Source organism: Pseudorasbora parva, chromosome 9 (assembly GCF_024679245.1).
Source record: "Pseudorasbora parva isolate DD20220531a chromosome 9, ASM2467924v1, whole genome shotgun sequence".
NCBI lineage: Eukaryota > Metazoa > Chordata > Actinopteri > Cypriniformes > Gobionidae > Pseudorasbora > Pseudorasbora parva.
Window position 1 is genome coordinate 34202038 of NC_090180.1, and position 11064 is coordinate 34213101.

At 37.9% G+C, this 11064-nt stretch overlaps 1 protein-coding gene across 1 annotated transcript; it reads right to left on the reverse strand.

Annotated features, from left to right (window-relative positions):
* Positions 1 to 501: 501 nt before the first annotated feature.
* On the reverse strand, positions 502 to 10827 carry map1sb (microtubule-associated protein 1Sb). The gene is made up of 7 exons (XM_067452338.1): positions 10600 to 10827; positions 8432 to 8533; positions 7083 to 7165; positions 5554 to 5694; positions 2237 to 5366; positions 1952 to 2157; positions 502 to 1661 (listed from the first exon to the last, which is right to left on the reverse strand). The coding sequence occupies exons 1-7, from the start codon at positions 10745 to 10747 to the stop codon at positions 1503 to 1505; spliced, it is 3969 nt and encodes a 1322-aa protein (XP_067308439.1). The 5' UTR covers positions 10748 to 10827; the 3' UTR covers positions 502 to 1502.
* Between the last annotated feature and the right edge of the window lie 237 nt (positions 10828 to 11064).

Genomic DNA, 11064 nt, shown 5'->3' on the forward strand with positions numbered 1-11064 from the left:
ATGACCGTATTCATAGTAATAGGCGCACACACTTTTTTGGTGACTGGCCAAACCATGTATTTTCTAAACTTCCCTAATAATCATTTTTTTAAAAATTGCTTCCCTAATAAAAACATACATCCTCATTTCTTTTCTACAGTCAAAATAAATAAAATAAATTTAATTTAACTTACATTTTTTGAGCCATAATGACAAATTAATTTTAAATAGGCACCTGAACCTAAATGAGGACAGGAGACTCAATATTTACAATATAATTTACCGCTAGCATATTATACATAGGCCTAATCTCAGGCATGAACACAAATAGCACACACAAATATAAGAGAAAATAGTCCAATTTATATTTAACTATTTGTACTGGTACTTTACAATATTAAATCAAATAGATTTATATATTTTTCCTCCACTTTTAGCATTTTTTCCACTGCTCATGTCTCTCTGTGTTATAGGATTGCTTTATCTTATCATACTGACAAGAAATCCGCACAGTATTTACAATGACATTTAAATGTTTTAATGCATATAATTCATATTACATATAAGCATATTAAACACTATCCTTTATATGATAGTGCAGCAATGCATGATTTCAAAATTCTTTTGTGTCCCACAAACTTACCAGACATTCTGTGCTGAAAGGAGATGCATCTAAAAAATAAAGGAGCAGTATGCACTACAGCGGTCGGAACAGAAGCACAGTAGGCATACAGTAGACATCAGATCTGCATATACTTGGTGTCACACAGTTGACACTACTACCACTTATCACATGTCCAGACGGGATGGACTGAAATTGTCACTTACATGCCATCATATTTCTACAGGTTTCATAGTGATTTCCATTATAGTCCTGTGCATTCATACCATATCTGTGTGAATCGGTGTGAAGCTACTGGAAAATGGTCTAATGCTAACCTTTAAGAGCAATTCGAAGGTCTCTAAGTAATCATGTTAAGTGATTTTATATGTGATGGAAATTAAAATATCTGCGCCATCCCTAATCTAACCCCCAATGGCACTGCTAATTTGTTTAATTCATTTGTTTGTGCCTAAATTAGATTTTATAATTCTCTGGCTTCAAATTATTCAAGTCACCAACAGAGACCACAATAATGCATTTTCCAAAGAGTAGTGTATACCCCTTCCATAGAAAGACCTGAACTCTATGTGCTATGTTAAGATTTGCAATATTTAAATGCAACTGTCTAGTTTTTGTGAAGTGGGAATCTATTAAATACTCTTATTAATAATAAACCAGTGCAATTATACTCCTAGAGTAAATACATCTATAGGTGTTGATTTAATGCTTGTGATTTTACTGTGTGTTAAGTCCTTAGCTACCTGCTTAGGAATCCTTAATGAACACAAGATATGTTTTTTGATAAAGCATCTGACGAGAACATAACTGTACATATGAAACAATGGTGGTTTAAATAATGGTTTAAATAAGCATGGGATACACAGATGGAAAATGTAAAGCATATGTCATTACTGTCCTTTTAGCAGAACTCTACTTTACAAGCAGGGAATGTTTCCTCCTGCATAGCCACTGTGCTGTTGCTGCCTAGGACTGTAATGCCCAGTTGCCGTTGTTTTTCTTGAGTTTCCCGATACCACTCATGCATCATCGGTGATTCAAACGTGGGAATCAGGGTCACCTAGAAGTTTACACAAAGATAAAACAGACTAAGTATGTTACACTATCCCCTCAAAAATGTAGTAACTTAACAGAAGATTGTTTTGGGTCCACTCTAATATGGTGATCACAGGCAACCACAGGTATACCTATCCATGTAGAAGTGGTTTTAAACAGAAAGTGGCATAAGAAAAAAACAATTCTACAATTAACTTGCAATTTCATGTTTAACCACAGATGGAGGTAGAGAGGCTAAAGTTCTGTGGAGTTCCTTTGAATTGACTTCTACTGCATGCATCTACTTATACATACCGGCGCATCCTCAGGCCATAAAGATTTCCCTTCCAATAATGCATCCAGAATGGACCTCATCAAGCATTCCTTCAGTGTGTCGTCCCCACTTATTATGTAACAGGACGATCGCAAGCGGCAGAAAAACTCAACATCAACAGTGGAAGCTCCATGGCCTGACGGAAGGTAAGCCAGGTCCAAGTATACTGAAGCGCCAACTCTGCTACCTGTTGATGCATTATGAAACCAGTCAGTACTAGATAAATATCTTCAAACAATAATAAACAATGTGAAATCAGATCAAACCTGCTGTTGTGGAACGTTTAGAAGCAGTGCCTGTACTACGACTCGCCATTATGTCTCCTACTGAGCTGCTTCTCGAGCCACTAACAGAAGTACCTTGACTGCCAGCCCTGGTTTTGGTGCCTTGTGTTAAAACACTAGAAGATGTTAACCTCTGCGTAACTCTTCCTGCTTTTCTGCCTTTTGTTGCACCAGGCTTTACGTTGGGATCGGGCATACAAGCACCAGGCTGAGGTGGAAGAGGAGGCAAGTCTTTCAGAGGTGCGGGTGGGGGATCCTTTGGCAAAGAATGATGCCCACTGCAAGAATTCAAACCATCATTTAGGTTCTGGGATTGCAGGTGGACACCAGCTTCTTCATCAGAATCCAGAAGTCCATCTGCAGTAATGGATGGGCAATCCTCTACACCAGGATGTACATCTGAGTCCGTTGCCATAGGAAAATAGTCACTGGCAGAAGTGAGAGGGGTCTCCTGAGTTGGATGAGTGGCCTTGTTACCTGAACACGAAGGTGGAAGGGGCTTAGCTACATACTGGGAATGGTCACTATCATCAGAAAGGTTCAATGGGCTGGTGTTACGAAAGCCTGGTGACAGTGGATCCTCTTGCTCGCCAACCGGTTTGAAATGTTTGAACTCACACGGAGAGACCAAACAAAGGTCAACATCATGGGTAGCATCAAATACTAGACCGTGCGGTCCAGATGAACACCCTTCTGGGCTATCATGAGGTACCCTCTGGGTGTGAGGCTTCTTTAAAGACAAAGACATTCCTACTTTGAAATCAGAATTGACATGGTGTCCATTGGAGTAAGATGTTTCGTCTTCGTTGGTGGACTCGCTCACTGTTGGCAGTACTTGCTCAAAAGACATCGACAATGACTCATCAACCTCAGTGGACTGCGGTGAACTTACTTCTGCAGGCATTGAGTGTGTGGTGGTATAAGTGGGAGATATATCAGGCATTATATCCTTGAAAGAGCTGAGAGACAGGAAACTAGAATGCTTCTCTTTGGAGGAAGTTGAGATACTTTCTTGGTTACTTTTAGGGCATCCGGACTCTGAAAACTTGGACAATCCCATCTGCTGGCTCTCGGAACCAAGACACATTTTAATGCCAAAACTACTATGATCTTTTGAGGCCCAGGTCTCCTCAGGTGACAAGTGATAAGGAGTATGACCAGCACTATTTGGACCTGATCTAGGAGATGTTAGCTCTAACGTCTTTTCATCAGGACTGACACAAACTTCCTCATGCCCATTTTTTGAAGTATTATCTTTCAAAGCCCCATCAAGCAAAGTATAGTCAGTTGGAGTGAGGTCTAGATTCACACAGAGCTCATTTTTTATTTTGACAAAGGGTCTCGCAGATGCTCCGGACTTGCTAGGATTTACTATGCTACTACACACAGACTGCATATTATCTGTTGAGACATTTTTCAGGTTCCCAGAGTCAACAGTTTGCCTCTTCACAAGTAATTCATGTTGTTCTGTATCCATTTCCAGAAAATCTGCCGTCATATCTTCAGGTGAAGACATTACGGAGCAATTTACATCTTCTGAGTCTGTTGACAACTTCTGATTCTGCTGCTCCTTGTTAGATTTAAAGCTTTTGGCTTTGTCCTCTGCCGGTTTTTGTAACTTTGCTTCATTTTTTACGTTTCCTGGCTTATTTGAGTTCAATAATCCTGTGGATGTTTTCTTGATATCTTTCCCAAGAGACTTTGTTGCTTTTCTCTCTTCGGGTTTGTCATCTAACTTTGGTCTTCTTATTAAAGAATGTTTGCTACCTGACGCTTCTTTCTGTCCATTTTCTTGTTTCTTTGAGTCTGATATGTTTATTTTTTCATTGCTTTTGTCCTTCAAAGACTCCTTCCTTGTAACTAGTCTGGAAGGTTTATTTTTCACATTGCTTTCTACAGATTTGAACTTTTCCTCACTTTTCAGATCATTTGTATTCATGCCTTTGGTCTTGTCTTTAAGCTCTACATCTCCACGAACAGCTCTGTCTTTTGAAGCACCATTGCTTGGTCTGGATTCATTTTTAACAGATTTGGGATTGTCCTGACTCTCTGCAACTTTTGGATTCTTATCCGATTTTGATGTTTCAAAATCTTTGGAGCACACTACAGGGCGCTTGAGAAACTCTAGATGCTTCAGTCTCTCCAGACCATCAATTATCTTTCCCTGTGGTGTAGAGCCAGGGAAGAGAACTCTGATGATTTTCTCCACTGGGTTAGCAGGATGCCAAACAAGCAAAGCACATATAGAGACCAAAGAGGTTAGGTGGCCGTCTAAACTCTTGGATTTGGAACTATTATCTGGCCAGTTATTCATAAAAGACTCTACTTCTTTGCTACGTTTGACTGGATTTAGGATGTAAAGCTCAAGGCATCCCACTCCCATTTTTTGAAAAAGAATAACTGGTTCTATGGAGCCACTTGAATTGCGCAAAAGCGGTTCTGGTGAGATCTTTAGTTTTTCCAAATGCTGTAAAATAAGTGCTGCTAGATCACTGCTTCGTAGTACATTAGGATCACCCTGAAGTTTTTTAAGTCTGTTTGGGGCATTTAGGAAAACCACACCAAGCTCTGGAGAGATTAGATTCTTCGCCCATTGCTCCTTTTCCTGTGAGTCAGTTCTATTTTCCTCAAGCTCTGCGACCTTTCTCTCCAACAGGCTGTTAACTCCTGGCAGGTTGTCTGTTCCAACATGTGTAAGCAGCACTGAGTCAACACGGTCCAAGTGCCTGACGAGCTTCCAGAAGCAAGAGCGTGGATCTGCTCCACCATTTACCAAAACATTGAAGCCATTGACAGCAAAAAAAGCACAGTCGCCTCTCCCTCCTGGAAAGACATAACAGCACGGACGACATAGCTTAAGAAATCCCACTGTGCCAGGTGGCTCTAAGAGATCAAATGCAGACTGTGACTCTAAGGACTCAAAAATGTGGTCTGTGAACTCTTGAAGGCCCCCCATTTTAGGTAGTACCATTAGAGGATTCACCTTAATGTCGATAATGTCATGTATGTTGTGCTTCCCTAGCACTGAGTTTTTCCATTTTCCAGTTTTAGGGCAGCTTAAGGTGAGGTTTGCTTTGCCATGTATGCTTACAGAGTTTAAAAGCGCTTGAATCTGAAATGAACAAAAAACAGCAATTCAATTCAAATATATGAGAAAATTAAATTAAAGTACAACACAATCGTTTTTAATGCTCAGAAGAATCATATTATATACAAATATAGCAAAAAAATTCAAATCCACTGCTAATGTGAGGACAATATTCTAAATTATTTGCATACACAATTACAGTCTGGCAAACCTCTTCATCTGAAAAGATCTGGGTGAAATCATTTGGAGTGAACTGCCCGGTGTGCAGGACCAGATCCCCGGTGTCCTCAAGAGACTGTCCTGTGAGCACCAGCAATTTGTGCCGAGGTATGGATGCTATCAAGCTGTGGACCTGAATTTAAAAAAATACATTTAATATATATATAGATAAATTACAAAAATATTTCAATGTATATTTAAACATATATTATATATAATATATATAAATTTGAGGCCAAGTCAACACCTCAAACTCAGAGTTTTGTTGTGCTCCACAAGCAATTCCTAAACCATTTTTGCTTTGTGGCAGGGCACATTATTATTATGGTTCAAAGCGCAGCAGCTTGAGTTCTTACTAGAACCAAGAATTATAAGCATATTAGCCCGGTTCTGTCAACACTGCACTGGCTCCCAAATAAACACTGTATACATTTTAAAATCTTTTTTATTACTTACAAAGCTCTAAATTACTTTTAAATTGCAGGTATTCTGACACCTTTCTATCAGAACCAGCATTAACTTCTTGAGCAATTTGAGTTACAGTAGCTCGGACCACATGGGCCAACCTTCGCTTCCCATGTGCATCACTGAGCCTTGGCCGCCCATGACCCTGTCATTGGTTCACCACAGTTCCTTCCTTGGACCACTTTTGATAGATACTGACCACTGCAAACCCCACTTAAGCTGCAGTTTTATTTTTCTAGCCATCACAATTCAGCCCTTGTCAAAACCGCTCAAATAGCTTGGCCATTTTTTTCTGCTACTAACACATCATAACACTTTGAGGACAAAATCTTCACTTGCTGCCTTATATATCCCACCCACTAACAGGTGCCGTGATAAAGACATAATCAGTCTTATTCACTTCACCTGTCCTGATCCGAGTGTGTGTGTGTGTGTGCGTGTGTGCGTGCGTGCGTGCGTGCGTGCGTGCGTGCATGCGTGCGTGCGTGCGTGTGTGTGTGGGACCTGGTAATCCCTACGTTATGGGGACAAAATGTCCCCACAAAGATGGCAATATCCGAAATCCTTGTCCTTGTGGGGACATTTTTAGGTCCCCATGAGGAAAACATCTTATAAATCACACAGAAGGAGTTTTTTTGAGAAAGTAAAAATGCAGAATGTTTCCTGTGATGGGTAGGTTTAGGGGCAGGGGCAGTGTAGGGGGATAGGATGTACAGTTTGTACAGTATGAAATCCATTACGCCCATGGAAAGTCCCCATAAAACATGGAAACACGACGTGTGTGTGTGTGTGTGTGTGTGTGTGTGTGTGTGTGTGTGTGTGTGTGTGTGTGTGTGTGTGTGTGTCATTTATAACGCAACTATTTATAACAATATATATATAACAATATATATAATTTTGTTACAAATGTTTGGGTTTTACTGCAGGATTGGTAATGATGTCTTACATTGCCAAGGCACTAAATCTAATGTGAACCTTGCCATTTATTGATTATTGTGTAATACAAATAAATAGAATCAAGGAAGAGAAGAAGAGATGCCTTTAACAGTCACACACCTCAGAGTAGAGAAACCCTTCAGATGGATTTACTACAACTTTAATGTCCAGTACATCTGAACTGAAATGAAATGTCTTCTGACCTATGATGGGATTGTAGGGAGACAGACAAAATTAGTCCATAGGGAAATAATCAGAACTAGTACACAAGTACACAAAGATGGCATGCACATGTGGACTTCTCAATAGCAAACAGTAATGCATTACAAACTAATGTGAAAAAAGAATGTATAAGATAAATCAAAGCAAACTGCACTAAACTTTAAAGTAAAAAAAGTGCACTTCTCCTGAGTAAGAACTATTTGGCAATTCTGAAATCTTTTTTAAATCAGCAGTCAAACTACAAAGCCCTTTGATGCTTCCATAATCTAACACAGAACCAGAGTAGTTTTCCTGAGTATTAGAGCTGCAAACATCTATCTATGGTTTGTCAGCAAAATTCCTTTGAAAACTACTCCGAGAAAATGTTCCACTGCTGTTAGCAGCCAAAGTCTGAACAATTGGTAGAAAGCACTTCCTTCCTGTCTTTCTGCTGTGTGTACTAAAAAAGCAAATTAGGACCAACGCACAAACCTAATACAACGTTTACTGAACAATAGAACTAGGCTGTAAAGAAGTTGCGATTGAGCTCAGTACAGTTTACACAGTCTTCATTACACAATATACATATTAAAATTATAATTAATTACTGATTCTCTCGCAATAAAGCAAAGAAAACATGTCCGCATATATACATAAGACTGGCTGTAATGAAAGAACATTTACTGTATGTCTAAATGTAAAATACTGATCATTTTCAGATAAAGATTACCATATAAGACTATATTTAACAAAACAGTTTTACATGCTCAACAGTTATTGAAATGTTCCTATAAACATAGTACTCTCTTAATATATTTTAAAAAGTCATGCATGTTTTTGTCCACTATTCTCATGTTTGGCATGACCTATAATTATTTTAATATAGGAATATGCCAGTTGTTGTTGTTTTTTCATCTGTTTTGAAACTGAAATATTGGCATAATCGGATTACGGCAATGGCTTTAATGAGTTAACATAACTCAAACACATTGAAAATATTACCAATGACCATATTCCATTATTAACTGGAATATCATTGTGCATGTCATACTTTAAATAGTGCTGCGCTGGGGCTGAACTACACAGTTGCTTCTTTGTTCATTCATAAGATTGCATCCCACATATATCATGTGCTGCAAATGGCCTACAAAATATTCCCAACAGAGTTCTTTAAAAGTGTAGCTTTTAATGTCTATCACTGCCAACCTAAATTTGCTTCTTTTTGAATACCTCACAAACTTGTCTACTGTATGACTTTGAAAAATTACCTCTTACGTCTTTGGATTCATAAGAAGAATGCTGAGAAGTAAAGAGCTTCAGCTGCTCATCCAAGTTACACACTGCCAGGTCCACATCCCACGCACGAACACCTATGTAAGGAGATACAAATACCTTTACAAATTCAAAGCATTACCAAAACTTAAAGTATTAAAACATGTGCTAATGTCCATATTGACACTTACTGTGCTGGGTTTATGCCTACTACAAAAACAATGAACGATGATTTGAGAGCAAGCAGGCTAAACCCCCCAGAGCAAAAGCACTGCAGTCAGCATGGCATTGAAACATCATGTGAGACGCATTGTGGCTTTCAGAGACGAATGGGACAGTTGGCTAACTGGCCATCATTGTTTTGTGGCTTTGGTTTTGTACTCATGAAATATACAAACCTCTGAACAGCATGTTCTCACCGAATATGACATAAAAAGAAGCCAACTCATCACTTCTAGAACTAAAATAAATAAACAAACAAACAAACAATTTTGGTTTTCTGATACATAGGATACAAGGGTGGACTAACAAACTAAAGCCACACTGTAATGTTGTAAATAAAACCTTTTTATTATTATTATTATTCCAAAAAATACAGAGATTACATATTTATGATATACAACTTTGTAAGCAATATAAAAAAATGTATAAGCAATATGTTCAATGTCATCAGAAAAAAATAGTTAAAAATGATTGGCTGAAAACTGGAAAATAACAAAAGAAAAATAAGATATTAATTTATACATCAATTACAGTGTAGCCTACAAATTGATGTCCTTACAAATGGATGTTGTTCTACTTGCTTTTTTATTTACTGAAGGTGTAATAGTATTAAGTATTTTTTTAATTATTTCAAATAGAACGGGAAAAAATACTTTTATCGTTGGTAAACTTCATGGATATAAAATTTGCGCACGCACACACGCACACACACACACACAAAGATTAACTAAATATAAAAGAAAGCTTAATTTTTTTAGTAGGGTCAGAATCAAAGTATCTGAAAAACAATGTCTTTAAAAGTTATGGATATCTTGCAGGATATTATTTTTCCAAAGTTGTTCAGTATAGAACCAACCTTAATAAATTATTTGTGTGAACTGTGTGTGGCAAAATGAGTGTCTTGTATCAATATCAGGTTTATATTTTGTAGTTAAAACCTGACAACCTTCTGTTTGAGGTAAAAAAATGAAATGAAAGAAAATATGAAAAGAAAAATAATTTCATGTTTCCTGATCGCCATGGAGACAAGCTCGTCTCAGTTTTTGATCGCCTTTTACATCTCTGCTGGTAACATCTGACATACTGTTAAAGTCTCATATGTCTACTTCAAAATGGTACCACAGTCTCTGTTGTTGGAATGTTGACCAATTGATGGAAAATCCAGCTCAAACTGGTAGCTTTTCTGTTTTGTAGCATGTAGCTTGTATCTAGCTGGTCTAAGGTCATCTAGACAACATTTACAGTGTTCCAAAACAATACTAGATTAGATTAAGTTGGATTTCTCATCAGGGTGATGATGGTCACTAAAATATATGTAAGCAAAAAAAAAAAAAAAAAACGACCGCTGGGGTGGGTGTGAACATGCAGAGCTTGACTGAGCCCAAACTGTTGATGTGTAAAACGAAAAAACACATTATTTTAAATAATAATTCGTTTTTTATATGAAGACTGTCACGTACTAATAAACCTGTAAGCTAAATAATGCCTACTTGACTATACTGGAAAGAGTGATGTAGGTGGCTATTTTTGATGTTGACAATCTGATGCCATAACACTGCAGTGCAGGGAACTGCTGCGCGAATCTTGTACCAGAATACATGGTATTTTTGCTTTAAACGCTTAGGTTATACGTTATAAACGGCAGCTTGTTGAAATATGTATTTAAAAAAAGAAAAGAAAAATGAAAACAAATGCTGAACGCGAGAGAAAGTGCCTGGCTCAATGATGAGTCGCACTGTGTTGATTGTTTCACCCATCTCAATTCACCAATGAACCGCTGAATTACAAAATCAAAGAATGGAATATCCAAATGCTCGCAACCAGTTGTGGGCTATAGCATATAAATATGAGAGATAATGATAATATCCAATAAATATTATAAAAGCTTGGATTAACACCGTTATTACCTATTCCTATAAATCCAAAAATTATAAAGGAATACCTCGTTCAATCTCCACCACAATGTAGTCCAGTATGTGCGGTCTATAGAGCGCACCGATTACAATCAACATCGAGTATTTGTCATTGCTGAATCCAGGATGGGCTGTCAGGTCCTCTGATTCCATCGCTGCCGTTAGACCCGACGCCATGTTGGAAAGTTATTCTTATGATGTAATACACAAGCATTCGATTCAAGGCAAGCATTATTGAAGGAACGGGCGGATAATTTGAATGAAACTGAAGCTGACCAATCGAAGTCAGGATTCAGACCGCCTTGTTGAGCGCATGCACTCTTCAACATTTAGCTTTAATTGATGTTTTTTTAAGGAACGCATTTAACAGCCTAGGAATCAAATTTGAAATGTGCTATGAGTTAAGTAAATAAAAAAAATCATACAATGTATCTTTTCATTAGAAACATTGTAGATGAGGAAAGCAAAAAAACTCAACCATTTAGTAACTCAGG